Below are 17132 nucleotides of genomic sequence, written 5' to 3'. Positions count from 1 at the left end.
GCTGCGATGATGGGCTCAAGTATAGCAGGGATTGTGGGGCTGGCGCGGGATCGGGCAGTGTTTCGTTCTGCTGTGCATGGGGTTGCTATGAGTCGGAAACGACTCGACGGCACTTACAACAACAACAACAGGCCAGGCAGACAGAGGCGTCCTGGGACCTGTGGTCTCAGGTGCATGCTAGTAGAATCCCAGAGCAGAAAGGGGGACTCCACGCATTACTCAGCCCAAACTTCCATGCTACAGGGAAAGCCCCTTTACAACATCCCTGACCATTGGCCATCCAGCTTCTCCTTGAATCCCTTTGGTGATGGGGAGCTCGGTCCAGCACACGATGTAAATGCTTGTCACTTCACTTTTCATTCTCTGAGTCCTTGCTCCTGAGCAGAGGAGATAGGACAATGAATGACAAAGTCCACCCTGATGTTAGGGACTCAGGAGCCTGTGTTAGCATCACCTACCCCCACCCTTGTTGACTGCTCTCTCCTCCCCCAATCTCTATTATTTTTCACATCTATATTATAGCATGGGAGCTCTGGTGGCATAGCACCAAAGGCATTAGACTGCTAAGCAGAAGGTTGGCTGTTCAAACCCACGCCACACCTCGGAAGGAAGATCAGCCAATCTACTTCCATACAGATACCTCGGAAACCCACATATGTAGCTTCACCACACACATGCTTCTGTAATTTCCTTAGGGACTTCTTTATCTCCTGATGAGCTATTCTTAGAGCTGAAGAATAATCTGTTCTTTCTCTGTATGGACACCCCACCCCTGAGCTGGTCCACACACACATGCTGTATGCCTCTGTGAGACTTGGAGAGACTTGCAGGCCTTGGTGGGCTCATGGCTAGAGAAATCATTTCCCAGCCCAAAAGCCCTCCACCAACATCTCTGCAGTCCAGGCCAAAAATTCCACATCCAGATCCCGGAGTTCTCTGGCCATTGTTACCACTGTACAGACAGAATGCCAACATCTAACATTCATGGGAAGAGACCTGGTGATCTACTTCCATAAAGATTATAGTCTGGAAAACCCTGTGGGGCAGTTCTACTCTGTCAAATGGGGCCACTAGGAGTTGGGACGGATACATGATGAACTAGGCTTAGGTCGGCTAAGCGTTTACATGTATGAACTCAGCTTATCTTCACATCAAGGAGCTCTGGTGGTACAGTGCCAGAGGGCTGACAGTTCATATCCATCAGTCACTCCGTGGAAAGAAGATGGACAATCTACTTCTGTAAAGATTTACTGCCTCAGAAACCCAATAGGGGTCGCTATCAGTTGGAAATGATTCCATGGCAGTGGATTTTTTTGTTTTATCTTCACATCAATCCCATGAGGTAAGCATTACTACCTCCATTTTCTTTTTTTAACTTTTTATTATGATTCGAGTGAAAGTTTACAGAGCAAACTGGTTTCCCATTCAACTGTTCACACATATTTTGCTTCCTGACATTGAATGTCGACTCAATGGCACCTCACAAGAATAACAACGACATGGAATGTAGTCCTCAGAATTTTATAGGTAGATATTGAGGGGCTGGAAAGGTTAAAAAGCATGTCCAAGGTCAAGCAGTTCCTAAGGGGCTGAGTCAGAATTCAAGCTCAGTAGGTCTGACTCCAGAAGTTATGCCTTGCCCCAATCCAACTCCACACGATTTCTGTGACATCCTTCAGGATATTAGTGGCTTTGCAAATAGGCATGCCTTTTATTTATCAAAAACTGACAGAAAACATCATACTTCATGGTGAAAGGCTGAGTGGTTTCCCCAGAAGGGGAGGAATAACACAAGGAGGTCACACTCAGCATCATATACAGGAAAGTCTTCCATATTTGTTGCCAAAAGATTTGCATCTCCTTAAGGACGTGCATCTCCTAATTGTTTTTGTGTCTGCAACAGTCTTTCCTACTAGAAAGAATACAAAGTATAGTTACTCAGATCAACTTGAGCCAACCTTACCATGGTCAGCTGAGGCTGGGTGCTGTGAGCCCAGTAGGTAGGTCTAGTCTCTTAGGGGAAAGAGCAGGAGTCTCTGGGTCACCCTGTCCCGGGACCGTAAGAGACCATCTGTGCATTTCATTCTGCTGCCATCCTCTCCTCCCCGTGGGAAGGAATGCCTCTGCTTCCTTCACTGGCTGATGTTTGCGGTAATCAAGGAGCCAGGAGTCCTGAGAGAGAGTTCTGGTTCTGATAACCAGCTGGGAGCCACTGTAAGCCCCCTAACATCTCCAGCTCCAAAGTTCTAAATCCAAACCCAAACCAACTGCCATCGAGTCAATTCTGACTCACAGCAACCCTCTAGGACAGAGTAGGGTTTCCAAGGCTGTAATCTTTGCAGAAGCAGACTGCCTCATTGGTCTCCCATGAAGCGGCTGGTGGATTCAAACCACCGACCTTTCAGTTAGCAGTTGAGTGATTAACCTCTGCACCTCCAGGCTTCTTTCCAAAGTGCTACCTGGAAATCATGCTTCAGTGAAACACCTGATTGAGCTGTAAGATCCTTAGAGCTATTTTCTTCCTCTGATCCTGACGTGGGGGATGTACTAGGAAGACGAAAGTGGAACAAAATACGAGGATACATACAAGAGGAGACAGAAGGTCAAACAGAAGCCACATCTTGACAAAGAAAGCCCTGCAGGTTATCATCTCAGAAGCCCAGGCCGAGGCTGGCGGGTCACTAGCTCCTTTTCTTTATGGCACGATTTCACTGACACCGTCCCAGATGCTGGAGCTGTTGTTGCTAACACAGGTTCCAATCCCTCCTCTTCATCTTCCCCACTGATCCACTCCTCCTTCAGTTGGTACCAGTTGCAGTGAAGTCCATTCTAACCCACGGTGACTCCGCGTGGGCTGGAGCAGAACTGTGCTCCACAGGGTTGTCAGAGGCGGTGATCTTCTGGAGCAGGCAGCCAGGCCTTTCTCTCGAGGCACTTATGGTGGATCCAAACCACCAAACTTTCTGCTGGTAGCTGAGCACTTAACTGTTTGTGCTGCCCAAGGACTTGCAGCCACCTGTTTCAGTAAGTGGCATCAGCTTTCTCCCAGTTTCATAGGCTCAAAACCAGGTTCCACCTCTTCTTAGGCACTTTTTCAGTAACAGCATAAGGGAAAAAAAAATTGAGATGGGAGTAGATAAATGGAAAAGACCAAAACCAAATCCACTGCTGTGGAGTCCATTCTGACTCACAGCACCCCTGGAGCATAAAGGAGTACTGCCACATAATTTCCAAAGCTGCTAACCCTTATGGAAGCAGACTGCCTCATCTTTCTTCTGCAGAGTGGCTGATGGGTTTGAACCACCAACATTCTGGTTAGTAGCCAAATGCTTTAACCACTGCCCCACCAAAGCTAAATGGAAAGGACTCCTAAAAACCCTAAATACGTGAAACCAAAGGACCACCCTGTGCTTCCCTAGTTTGAGGAATTTCTGCAAAAAATAACATCTTTAAAAAAGAGAGAAAAGAATAAAATAATACGAAAATAGCCCAGGATGCCTGCTTTGGCCGCACTCCCTAAATCTCTGCGTAATAAAAGCCTGGCAGGAAGATGCTAACGGGGGGGGGGGGGGGGGGGGGGGGGGGGGGGGGGGGGGGGGGGGGGGGGCTAGCGCTGTCCAAGCCACTCGCCTGTTCCGGTTCCCAGAAGCACATTAAAAACACATTTCCCAGTTTAATAGACTTATGAGCCGAAATGAATGTGTCAGAACTCTTATAAATATGATAGAATCTGCTAACCAAGCAAATGTTAAATTTTGCATAAGGAGACAGTATCCCTAACTCCTCAGCAGACGCTTAACGAATTTTCCAAACAGAATGCCCCGACAGCTGCTCAGAAGGCTCCCGAGGAATTAAATGGGTTTTTATTACTGCCAGGAATTGGCCTCCTCTTGCTTCCTCTCATTTCCTCCATGCTCTCCTACTTGTGCAAAACAAGCCGGCTCCTCCATACTGGCCAAGCTCCTTAAGCCTGGCCATGCAGAGTTGGCTCGGTCAGTGTACTGGGTCCAAGTGCCCCCTCACCCATGATTCAAGTCCACCCCAAACCTCAGAACGAGACCTTATTTGCAAAGAGAATCTCTGCAGATGTAATTAGTTAAGATGAGGTCAAACTGGGTTAGAAGGAGGCTGGTGTCTTTATAAGAGAAAAGAGAGGGGAAATCAGACACAGAGACTGGCACGGGGCAGATGGCCGTGTGATAACAGAGGCAGAGAGTGGACTGAGGCATCTGCAGGTCCAGGAACACGCCAAGAATGGCTGGCAAGCACCAGGAGCTGGAAGGGATGAGGAAGGATCTTGGAGAGAGCATGGCCCTGCCAACACCCGGACGTCTGACTTCCAGACCTGGGACAGGATACATACACTTCTGTTGGCTCAAGCCACCCAGTCTGTGATACTTCGCTACAGTAGCCACAGGAGAATTATACAGTCAGGAGGCAGTGTCTACACACTCAGGTGAAGAGAGCAGACCAGGTACGTAAGGATCTTCCATATTAACTCCCAGACAGTACTCAAGTCAATCATTGCAAGTGATGACGGAATGCACAGTGCTGCCCACGCCCTTCGCTTCATTAGCATAGACTGGCCACCTGGCAGCAGTCCTGGCCATCGGTCAGCTTTCTCTCTGAGTAGTTCTAGTTCTTGTTGCTTGTTATCATGGGTATTGCAGGACTGTGTGTGTCATAGTATCCACCTTGGTCGTCTGTAACTCGTGGGCTCCTCTCATGTCTTCCTTTGCCTGACTAGTGTGCCATTTCTCCCCTTACTTTATACTGCCCTGCCCTTCTCTGAATAATTTTTCTATCTCAATTCTTCTCCATACCCATTTACTCAGCTTCCACAGCCCATCCAAGTATAAGACTTAACAGACAAGGAAAGGTAAACCCAGAGAGAGAGCCAGAACATTAGAAAGAAACACAGAACCAAGCGCTCCCACCACCTGCTATTTCTTTAGGTTGCACTACCATTGTGGGAAGACATCTTTCCAAAAAATTGTTCAGCGGCAAATTGCCTCTATGCCCAGGCACATGGAAGTGCACTCCACAAGGAAGCCCTAGCCCAGAACCCTGAAACTGTCAAAAATAAAAAATAAAAATAAAGACAAATAGGTAGGAAAAGTGCTGCTTGAGTGTTAACTGTTGGTCCAAAGATAACACTCTTCAGAAGCAAAAGAATCTATAAAACATATCCACGTAAGGACAGTGCTCTGAGTTAAGACATGCCAGCAGTCCCTCAGGCCACCGAGCCCTGTGCAAGAGGGAATTTCTGTATTATTTCCTAGTTTTATTTAGCATCCATGATACCAAAGAGTTCCGGGCCATTATCAAGCTTCATCCTTTTGCAAAATGTTTCTCATGCCACATGTTGACAGCCTCGGGCTACTGTCATGCTGGCAGGTTCAGTTCAGATCCACCCTCTCAACGAAGAAGCCAAGGTCATGGCCTCTAGCCCAGAAAGAAGGTAGCAAAACAATGGCCTGCCCATTCTTCAGTCCCTTGGCTAATCCTTTCAATTAGACCAGAAGAAGACATTAAAGTGTCCCTGACCCACCAGTTACAGAATCTTCCCTTTACAAGTCTAATTGCTAAAACCACATGCCAAGACATTAAATCTATATGATTAACAGTGAAATGATTCTTTCCTCTTTAGAGGTCTTACGATAAAACAGCAGGATTACGAGCAACATGTCAGAGACTTCCCTGAATGCACTGTCTGGCAGGGCTAGTTATGAGGAAATGCTTGGAATTTCTCCTAGAGACCCCTGCAGGCACTACATCTGACTCTTGGTCAAATTTCAGTTTACTAAATTTGAGTGGAAATATTAGTGACAAAAGGAGCATCTCCTTCAATGAAGATGTGGTCAGTTAGAAGATATGCAAAAAGAAATAAGTGGTGGTGATATGAGCCTTGAAGTCATTTAATTCAGTCCTTTTGGCTCCCCTATAAAAAGGAGCTCTGGTGGCACAATGCCTAATGCATTTGACTGCTAACCAGAAGGTTGGTGGTTCAAACTCTAGCTGCTCCACAGAAGGAAGATGGGTCAATTGACTTCTGTAAAGGTTTATTTACCCCCTCGAAAACCCACTGAGGGTCGCTACGAGTTAGAACTGATTCAATGGCAGTGGGTTTGGGTTGTTTTTTTTTCCTTCCCCTGTATCATTTGCTGTTGAGGTAATTCCAACTCATGGCGACCCCCTGTATGTCAGAGTAGAACTGTGCTCCATGGAGTCTTCAATGGCTGATTTTTCAGGAGATCACCAGTCCTTTCTTCCAAGGTACCTCTGGCTGGACTCAAACTCCCAACCTTTTGGTTAACAGCTGAGTGTGCTAAGAAAATCTAAGAGTTGGGAGTTGCAGTACACCTGGCAGCTACCTTCCAAGCCTGGCTGCCTTCCCCCTCTCCCACACATATACCTAAAAATATAATCTCCAAAGGCACCACTGTGAAAAGCCACCTATTGGTTTCATGGTTCAGCCAGAGGAATTGTGCCCAGTTAAATGCAAACACCTCAGCAGGAGTAAAACAGTAAGTGTATCGACAATACTTCCATGTCCTCCAATTTATCAGACCTTTTCCCAGCAATACCAAGGGAAGATGTTTAACATGGAAAAGAGGAGGAAGGACTATTCCAAGTACATGACTAAGAGATGTCTAGAGGAGAACAGGATGCTTTGAGGTAGGGAACGGGTATCAAGAAACATCTGAACCCCAACCTGCTTCTGAATGGGACAAGCCTGGAGGTGCTGATCTGGGGATAGGGCACTTGGGGATCTTGAGTTAGAAAAGGCAAATACTCTCTCCCAAGACCAATTCTTTTTCCATAGGCAAATGCCACCCAGACAGTCAGTAGCAGAATGAAGATGGAATTTAAGATTCTGGAGTTAAAACAATAACCAAACATAAAAACGGCCAAAACAAACACACCATGTTGTTAGTGGGTAGTGATGGCAATTTATCCCAACCTATAACCCAAGTTATTAAACCAAGTTAATGTCAAGTCTGTGTTGATTTCATGTCACAATACATGATTTCAGCAAGTATGTCAGATCCCAATACTCTCCAGGTAGAATTAGGACTGCTAGGTAAATTGTCCTATAATAAAAGAATGGGACATTAAAGAAAGCTGTGCCTCTAACCAGAGTCTCTTATAGTTTACGCTTTCCTGGCTTAAGTACCCATTCATTTTTCCCCAAAAAAATCTTTGGAAAGGCTTATAGAAAATATCTGGATGCCACCTCACAACTCTATAATCTCCTAATGTGGATCCACCTCTTTCTCTGCTGAAAATAATGCTCATTTCCATTGCTTCTACAGATGCACAAAAGTACAGACCATTCTCCATCTGCCGAGCTCAAAAGAAAATCAAACCACTGCCCTCAAGTCGATGCCAATTCATGGCATACATGTGATGGGTCCACAGAACTCACCAATAATCCAAACAGCTCAGTCTTGAGGTACTGCAACCTCCTTTCCTTGAATAAACCAAATACTGAATTAGAGTAGTTAAGGGTGAGTAAAACAACAGATGGATTCCTGTTTTACTACCCTCTCCATAGTCTAGAGACGGGGCTGGGAAGCAAATGTAAAAAGGAGAAAGTCCAAGTGGGCAGCTGGATGGGAGAGGGTGAGGTGAAAAGCCCAAGATCCCGATCAACACTGGGCTCAGAAAGCCATCTGGAGGGTGATGACAGTCATAGACCTTTGCCCTCCAAACACTGCACATTGATACAGCATGTTGCATAAAATCTCAAGAAGCTCAGGAGCCCTTTGGTGCCCATTCAATGGACCTCAAGTGTAAAGGAGCCCTGGTCTAATTTCTAGAATTTATCCATCAATGTATTTGTCCACAGACATACATGTACAAATATCCTCTCTGCCGCACTATTTGTAACAACAAAGTTTGAAAACCACCTAAAGGGCCCCCAAGAGTGAACCAGTTAGGTCACACCACAGCCAAACAAGAATGGGCTAGATCTGTGGATGCCCCATGAAACAAATACCACAAGTACTGTCGAGTGACAGACACAAGGCACAGAACAATGGCCAAGCAGCACTGTAGAAACACACAATTTCTAATGAATAAACAAGAAACGAAAATCAATGTGTCCGGGATGGGAAACTGGCCATACAGGGCTTGAACGTGGAAGAAAAATTACTTACTGTTAAGCCATGCTCTTACTTTTTAAATTAACCCAGCCCACTGAAAAACTAGTTGGAGATAAATACATAGTTGGGTGGATGGAAGAAGGAAAGGATGGGTGGATACACGGGAAGAGAGATGGATAACTTTCAAAGAACTTCCGGGCCAGCTAAGTCACAAAATATTCCCAGCCTTAAGGCGTAAAGCATTTGGCACTAAGATCATAAATAGGAAAGTCTCGTAAATGCTTCTCGCCCAGCTCCGGCCTCAGCTGCTGGCTGTTCAGAGCAGCTGAACTTTCTCTCCCACAGTGTGGCTTTTCCTCTTGCTGAACCAATTACGGGACATTAGAACAGCAGCGCCAATATTATTTTTTAAAGGCTGATGTTATTCACTAAATACCCATTAAGCCAATCTCCTTGCTCCATTTACAGCACGCTTAAGGGCAAATCCAGATGGTACAAATAATGCAGATTGGGGCTGGATCTGCAGGAGGCCAGTCATCAAATAGCCATCATCGGCTGTAGTGTCTGCCACTGCCTGACACCCACAGGTGTGTCCAGGTGAGAAGAACAGTGCCCTTTCAAGAGAAGGCTGGGCTCTCTCAGTCTCAGCAAACCATCTTCACACTCTCCCAAAGGCTACGTTTGCCTTTGTGTTGGAACAGTTAGCAACGGCTAAGGAGGGTTGCTTGGTAACCTGGTAACAGGCTGTGCCTAGGTGTTCTTAAGCCAGGGACAAGATCACATCTTCCTCCCACACAGCCCTCACTTACCATTAACCCTAGACTGGCCAAGAAGATCCACAGCAGTTCCAGATGGTTCTCCGACAGAGCCAACCCCGACTGGCCCCATCCTTCCCATGCCCCCATTGAAAAGGCTGACCCAGTGGATCATGACTTCCTAACATTTTTTCAGCTGACAGGCACTGAACATCTCCCATGGCCTTGAGCATAATATACAGTATAGAATAAAATCTAGCCAATTTTTTCATCTAGGAGAAGGTTCAGAATCGAGAATATAAAGTCTTTGAAGAAGCATACCAGAGCCCCTGCACAGTACTAGAGGAGTCCCTGGGTGGCACAAACGGTGAACTCACTTGACTGCTAATCACAAAGCTAGAGGTTTGAGTCCATACAGAGGTACCTCAGAAGAAAGGCCTGGTGATCTGCAATGAAGCAATCAGTCATCGAAAACCCTACAGAGCACAGCTCTACTCTGAGGCACATGGGGTCACCAGGAGTCAGAGTCAACATGAAGGCAAATGGCACTGCAGCACAGCAGTGATGGTGACCATTTACAGAAAGGCCCCTGGCCCAGTGTTCACAGTTGCAGCATGAAAATAGCAAGCTTCCCTACGGTACAGCACACCAACCGGCTCACGAACAACAGTCCTTGACTGCACTCCCACAAAAGGAAAGCAGAAGATAACCCGCCAGGAAACCCCAAACACACTGCCGCTGAGTGGATTTGACTCACAGCGACCCCTCCTTGGGTTTCTGAGGCAGTGTCACTACCGAAGTAGATCACCCCATCCTAAGCCATTTTAATTGGGGTATGAATGGCAAGTGTGGTTGGAGGCAGGGGCAGCTCTGTCTCTCTAACCCTCTATTACTTGAGCCTGTGTTATGAATTTTTATTTTCTGATTATTTTCCACAGAGGAAGTTGCAGGAGGCAGAAAGGATTAACCCAAGTGGAGAAGATATTCGAGTCCCCATGAATAATTCACTCTGGACATAATCTGAACCAGGGCTTTGCACCGGATCATTCCAGTTCAAGCTCCTGCTGAGAATTTGCGTTTCCACCCCAGATAAACTGCATCCCCAAGTGATTCTTGGAGATCTTGTTAAAATGTAGATTCTGATTCAGTATATCTGGAGTGGAAATGCAAATTCCCAGAAGGGAGTTGAACCAGAATGAACGGGCTCAAAGTCGTGATCTGAGCACAGATAACTGAGAAGTGGCTGGGGGTAGCAGTAACTTTTTTCACATTTATTCTCCCAAAGGTCTGAAGAGCGTCTCAGCCCAGATATGGTGAAAATACCAAATTAAAACGCCAGCACGGAAATGTGAACGGACTGTTCTCCCTGAAGTCACTAATGTGGACACAGTAACCAGCCACCAATTTCTTTCTCCTCCAGTCACTCAAGAGAGAACAGGAAACAGTGAGCACTCTATGCTATTGTCAAAATCATTTGCCTGCTTTTAGTTCCAAGACCACGGTCTACCAAAGATGTGGGGGAAAAGAGGGGCGAACACACCACAGAGCCCCGGGGCTTACAGGTCAGATGTGGGACTTCTATATGAATAAGCAAAGAACGGGCAAGGACAGGGAGGGTCTTACCCCAATGTGGGGAAACAGTGCAGTCTAGTACATCTTCAACTCCTTGGTGGGCAGCAGTCCAGGCTGCCTACTCCTCCGCCTTCACCCCCCAGAGAATTAGGAGTTGCTATCTCTGATTGCTCTAAGAGCAAAGGCAACACTTTGCTGTCAGTATTTTCAGCTTTTCTGGCTCAAAACTGAATCAGGATGAAAGTGTCAGTTTCCCAGAGGAGTTAAAAAGATCAAAAATGAAAAAGCTCACTCAGGATGCATCAGCGAGGGGAGAATGGAGGCACAAATGCCCACGCTTTTTGACCCAATCAGCCCACTGCCCATCAGAGTGACCCCGACCCACTGGAGTATGGTGCCCCACTCTGGGAAACAATGATCACAAGCTACTTTTGCCTCCTTCACACTAAGCAGGTGGTTTGGAGGACAAATGAGAAGTGAAGGCGTGTGGCCATACACCAGCTGAGCCCTGTGCAATGGCAGGTACAGCCCATGGAGAGCCAAGACAGAACATCTGACATTTCCCCCTTCCTTACTCTTACAGCCAGGTCAAGTCTCACTGTCTGGCTTGGCTGGGGGTCTACAGCAGGGAGCTTGCCTGAAAGAAGCCCAGCTCTACCTATCCGGATGGAAAGTTCACTCTCGGGAAAGGGCAGCGCAGGACCCTCAGGGTCGGACTTCTTCATCAGCTTAGGGTCGAAGTTCAGTGCCAAGACTGTCTGAGGGTCTTCTGCTGCACCCTGAAACAAGAAACAGTGGAATCATTATATCACCTCCATTAGTGAGACAGGTAAGGAATAGGGCTGGCTGAATCAAGTAGCCTCTGACTCCTTATTCTTGTTTCTGGTGACAGAACTGCTTGCTATTTACAAGCCATGCCCTAAGGCAAGATAAGGTACATTTCAAAAGCCCCCCAAGTTTTATCATTGTAAAATGCTGATACACCTCCTGAGTTGTCCTTCAAGTACCTCACCAGGTGCAGCACATGTGCAGTAAAATTCAACCTGACCAACAAAGTGGCCTTCCAGCAGAGGCAGTCAAGAATAACAGTCCTTGCTGGGACTCAAACCAAGGTCTAGAGACATCACGCAGGGGCAACATTCCAGAATAAGTCATGTCAAGCATCCCATCAGCCTTCGTGGAGGATTCCATCTTTGATATGACAACCTCTGCAGTGGAATCCATCTTGGCTACTTCCCACACCCACATCTGATCTTCATAACTCCACCCATTTTGTGAATAAAGATGATGCCTTCCCCACACATACACTGCCTAAAACCCTTTATAAACCTGAAGGCTAGCACAGTGGAAGCCCCTCTCCATCTGTCCTTTCTCTTTAATAAACTTTGGTTCATGTGGACATTTTGCCTCTCCTGTTCAATTCTTTTGTCAGTAGAAGGCAAGGACCAACCCCCACCAAGAAAAAAGAAAATCTCCCTTCATGTCCCAGGCCACCCTGGCTCATGGGTCCCAAAGGCAACTTGTTAGCCTTTACCAAGGGCACCAGGACTAAGCCAGTCCTGGACTAGACCCAGGTGTCAGGCCAGGCAGGGTCATTAGGAAGACAACAAGCCTTCTGAGTGTAGTATTTTCCATGTGAATCCAAACTTACTGCCATCAATATTCCGATGCACAGCAACCCTATAGAACAGGGCAGAATGGCTCCATAGGGTGCATTCTCACCCCAGATATTCTGAATCAGAATCTAGACTTTGTTCTGACTCACAGCAATCCCCACTGGGTTTCCAAGGCTGTAACTCTTTACAGCAGATTGCGACATCTTTCTTCCCAAGGAGCACTGGTGGGTTTGAACTGCTACCCTTCAAGTTAGCAGCTGAGTGCTTTAACCACGGTGCCACCAGGGCTCCTTAAGAAAAGGCAAGTAGAAAGGATCAATACACTGGGCAAAGAGCAGCAGTTATTTTTTGAAAGTCAGGGAAAACTAACGCCAGACAAACAGTTAAGTTCTCATTTAAAGAATATGGCTTTGAAGAAGGCTTATAATCCAATCACTGATATGCTTCCATTTGTAAGAAAATACCAGGATTGGGGTTTTAGGGGTCAGTTTATTTTATGAGGAGTCCCTGAGTGGTGCAAACAGTTAAGCACTCAGCTACTAAGTGAAACAGTGGAGTTCAAATCCACCCAGAGGTACCTTGTGAGGGAGGGGTGGTGATCAACTCCCACAAAGCCACAGGCACAGGAATCCCTACGGAGCACAGGTCTTACCATGAAACACACGGGGTCTCCATGAGCCAAGATCTACTGCATGGCAATGGGCTTTCTTTCATGAAGGAATCTCACAAAAGTTAACACACACACACACCCCTTGTCTTCCCATTATCATAATGGTCAGGGATAAGAAAGACAACCTGATGATTCAGACTTTTTATTTCATCATTTCTTTTCAAATAAATGTTAAAAACGATACATAGATCCTTCCTCTCCTGTCTTCTCATTTGTCTAACACATTGTTATGGTCCTAATCATCTATTTGCAATATGCTCTATAATATAGCTTAATAATAGTGCCAGCACCTCATTTCACAGTATTTAAATAGAAAAAGAAGCCTCCTGGCACTGCTTCAGCCACCCTCATGAAAGTGCTCAGGGTCCTCTGTGGAATCCTAGGAGCTGCAGGAATTTTGCCTCTTCTATCACTGGGGTTCCTCCTGATCTATCACTGGGGTTCCTCCTGATAACATGACCAAAGCATGAGAGGTGCAGTCCTCACCTTTAAGGAGCATTCTGACCGCATTTATTCCAGGACAGATTTGTTCATTATTCCGACACGTTATCAGGAGGGGCCAGTCCCTGGAGGACATCATGTTTGGTAAAGTGCTGGGTCAGCAAAAAAGAGGAAGACCCCCAAGGAGATGGACTGACACTGTGGCTGCAACAGTGGGCCCAAACACAGCAATGACTGTGACGATGGTGCAGGAGCAGGCAGTGTTTCCTTCAGTTGTACACGGGGCCCTCTAAGTTGGGACCAACTCAACAGGACCTGACACCAACAACATTCCTGAGGAGAAGCTCAGAGGCAACCTGTCACGACGTATCATGGCCAAGGCTGGTACTGCAGATGTACGGAATCCTGGGGCCAGAGCAGTCTTTAGAAGGCCAGCCTCTCCCTCTGCAGAAATGCCCTCTAGTCATCCTCGAGTGACAGACAGCTGGTACCTGTGCTAGATGCCATGGGTCATGGAGATGTGACTTTTGTTTGTTTATATATTTTAATTATTTCTAATTCTACACTACATGCTGACATCTGAGGAATCAATGAGCAACAAAAGACATGTCTCACTGTCAGAGCATGTCAACTGATCTTCCTCCTTCTTTTGTTTTCCTTCTTTTTCTAATATGATTGATACATAACTGGGGGAAGGATATAGAAAGACAACCACTTCATTACTGTAGACATACTGCAGCATTAATATGCTCTAAGCCTCATGGTTTATGTAACTGGAGCCCATTTAGTCAGGTGCAGTTTGTACAAACCCTGGCTTCAATTCACAACAGTGGTTCTCAACCAAGAGCAATTTTTGCCACCAAGGCAATGTCACAACTAGGGAGGAGGGGCTTCTACTATCATCTAGTGAGCAGAGGCCAAGTTTATTCTTAGACATCCTACAATGCACATGATAGCCCCCAACAACATAGAATGATCCACCCCAAATGTTAATAGTGCCAATGTGAGAAACCCTCCTTTAGAAGGATTTAGGATAATCAGGACTCCAAAGCTCTCTGTAATACTTGAAATGCTAGGAACTCACAGCCCCTCTTTTCACTGTAAAGATAAGAATGTTGTTATTTTTCTCTGGGAAGCTTGCCTTCATATATTCAACAGAATTTTTATTAAGTACCAACTGTGTACCAGAGCTCTCACAGGTACTAAAGATAATAGCTAAGTCCACTATCCTCACAAATCTTACATTTTAATTTGAAAGACAGACAATACATTAATAACAAGCCAATCTATGATAAATTATATCACAGAATGCCAGGTGAATACATCTTCTCTGAAGTTCACGGCAGAACCAGTAAAGATGTAATAGGTACTGAGTTCCAGCTTTTGAGCATTTCATGCATGCTAGTCCACTGCACCTGGGAGCTCTGGTTGCATAGTACGTAAGGCATTTGACTGCTAACCAGAAGGCTGGCAATTCAAACCCACCAGCCACTCCCCAGAAGGAAGGCTGGGCAATTTACTTCCGTAGTGATACTGCTTTGGAAACCCAAGGAGGGGTCACTATGAGTTGGATCCGACTCCATGGCAATGGTTGCCCTTTTTTTTTTTTTTTTTTTTTTAGCCCACTGCACCATTCTAGCAGGTGGCATATGACTAAGACCCAGTGGTACTGAAGGAAGAAGTCCAAGCTGCACTGAAGGAATTGGTGAAACACAAGTTTCCAGGAATTGATGGAATACCAACTGAGATGTCTCAACAAATAGAATGCTGGAAGTGCTCACCTGTCTAAGCCAAGAAATTTGGAAGACAGCTACATGGCCAACTGAATGGAAGAGATCCATACCTGTGCCCATTCCAAAGAAAGATGATCCCACAGAATGAAGAAATTATTGAACAATATTACTAACATCATAAACAAGTAAAATTTTGCTGAAAATAATTCAGAAAATGGTTGCAGCAGCCCTGGCCATTGACAGGAATCTACCAGAAATTCAAGCCACATTCAAGAAAGGATGTGGTCCAAGAAATTATCAGTGCTGACGGTCAGGTAAATTTGGCTGAAAGCAGAGAATACCAGAAAGATGTTTACCTGTTTTTTATTGACTATGCAAAGGCATTCAGCTGTGTGGATCAAAACAAATTATGGATAATATTGCAAACAATGGGAATTCCAGAATATTTAATTGTGCTCATGTGGAACCTGTACATAGACCAAGAAGCAGTCAATTGAACAGAACAAGGAGATACTGCGTGGTTTAAAATCAGGAAAGGTTTTCACCAGGGTTGCATCCATTACCACACTTATTCAATCTGTATGCTGAGCAAATAACCCAAGAAGTTGGACTATATGAAGAAAAATGCAGCATTAGAATTGCAGGAAGACTCATCAATAACCTGTGATAGGCAGACGACACAACCTTGCCTGCTGAAAGTGAAGATGAATTGAAGCACTTACTGATGAAGATCAAAGACTACAGCCTTCAGTATGGATTACATCTCAACATAAAGAAAACAAAAACCTTCACAACTGGACCAGTAAGTAACATCATGATAAACAGAGAAAAGATTGAAGATTGAAGTTGTCAAGAATTTTTCTCAGATCCACAATCAACACCCATAGAAGCAGCAGTCAAGAAATCAAATGATAAAAAAAGACCAGGTTTGCAGGCCTGGTGAAACCCCTGAGACTATAGCTCCTAGCTGCCAACAATGTCTCCCAATTAAGGGAGAACAGAGGGGCAATGTAGGCATAGGGGGGCAGGAGTGCATGAGAAGGAAGGACACAGGGAAAAGATAACTACTGGGAGGAGTGAGAAGAGAGCTGTTACATTGTGGGAAATTGCAGCCAATGTCATGAGACAAAATGTGTGTGAACTGCTGTATGGGAAATGAATTTGCTCTGTAGACTTTCACCCAAATCACAATAAAAATTAAAAAAGAAAAGAAAAGAAATCAAATGATGTATTGTGCTGGGTAAATCTGCTCCAATAGACCTATTTAAAGAGCAAAGATTTCACTTTGAAGACTAAGGTGCTCCTGATCCAAGTCATGGTATTTTTAATTGTTTCATATGCATGCAAAAGCTGGACAATGGGTAGGGAAGACTGAAGAATTGATGCCTTTGGATTATGGTGTTGGTGAAGATACTGAATATGCCATGGAAGGCCAGAAGAATGAACAAATCTGTCTTGGAAGAAGCACAGCCAGAAAGCTCCTTAGAAGTAAAGATGGCAAGACTTTGTCTCTCATATTTTGGTCATGTTGTCAGAGGTGACCATTCCCTGAAGCAGGATATCACGTTTAATAAAGTAGAGAGAAGGCTGGTGGTTCAAACCCACCAGCCATTCCTCGGGAGGAAGGTTGGGCAATCTACTTCTGTAGTGATACTGCCTTGGAAACCCAAGGAGGGGTCGCTATGAGTTGAGTCCGACTTGACGGCACATAGCCACAACAACAAAGTAGAGAGAGGGTCGGCAAAAAAGAGGAAGACTATCAAGGAGCTGGATACACACAGTGACTGCAACAACGGGCTCAAGCATAGCAATTGTGAGGATGGCATGGGACCAGGCAGTGCTTCTTTCTGTTAAACACAGGGTTGCTATGAGTTGGAATTGACTCATTGGCAACCAACAACAACAAGAGCAAGTTATTAAATGTAAAGGTGCAGTATCCCTTTAAATAAGACACTGAGGGAGGCCTGTCTGAGAAGTTGGCATTGGAGCAAAGCCCTGCAGGAAGGGAATAAGCCACTCAGATTTCTGATGTAAAGTGTTTCAGGCAAGGGACAGTCAGCCAAATGCCGACTCCTCCAAGCCCTCTGCATCCTTTTACAGCTGTATGATGCTACGTTATGTTGGTTGCACACTACTTTCTTTCAGTGCTTTGGAGTGCACTAAGAAAATCTCACCCCAACTTCACTTAGAAGCTGCCCTTTGTAAAAAGCTAGACAAAGACCCAGAATACCTCCCCC

General features: G+C 45.5%; 1 protein-coding gene across 1 annotated transcript in view; it reads right to left on the bottom strand.

Moving 5' to 3' along the window:
* SLC39A11 (solute carrier family 39 member 11) overlaps positions 1-17132 on the bottom strand; it is a 429583-nt gene that overhangs the window by 281158 nt on the left and 131293 nt on the right. Inside the window, exon 4 of the mRNA XM_007959687.2 lies at positions 11094-11214. Coding sequence (XP_007957878.2) covers positions 11094-11214 — 121 coding nt within the window. The remainder of the gene's footprint in view (positions 1-11093; positions 11215-17132) is intronic.

This window comes from Orycteropus afer, unplaced genomic scaffold, assembly GCF_000298275.1.
Source record: "Orycteropus afer afer isolate SDZICR_OR568_19922 unplaced genomic scaffold, OryAfe1.0 scaffold00018, whole genome shotgun sequence".
Lineage (NCBI taxonomy): Eukaryota > Metazoa > Chordata > Mammalia > Tubulidentata > Orycteropodidae > Orycteropus > Orycteropus afer.
This window is presented reverse-complemented; position numbering and strand designations above follow the sequence as displayed.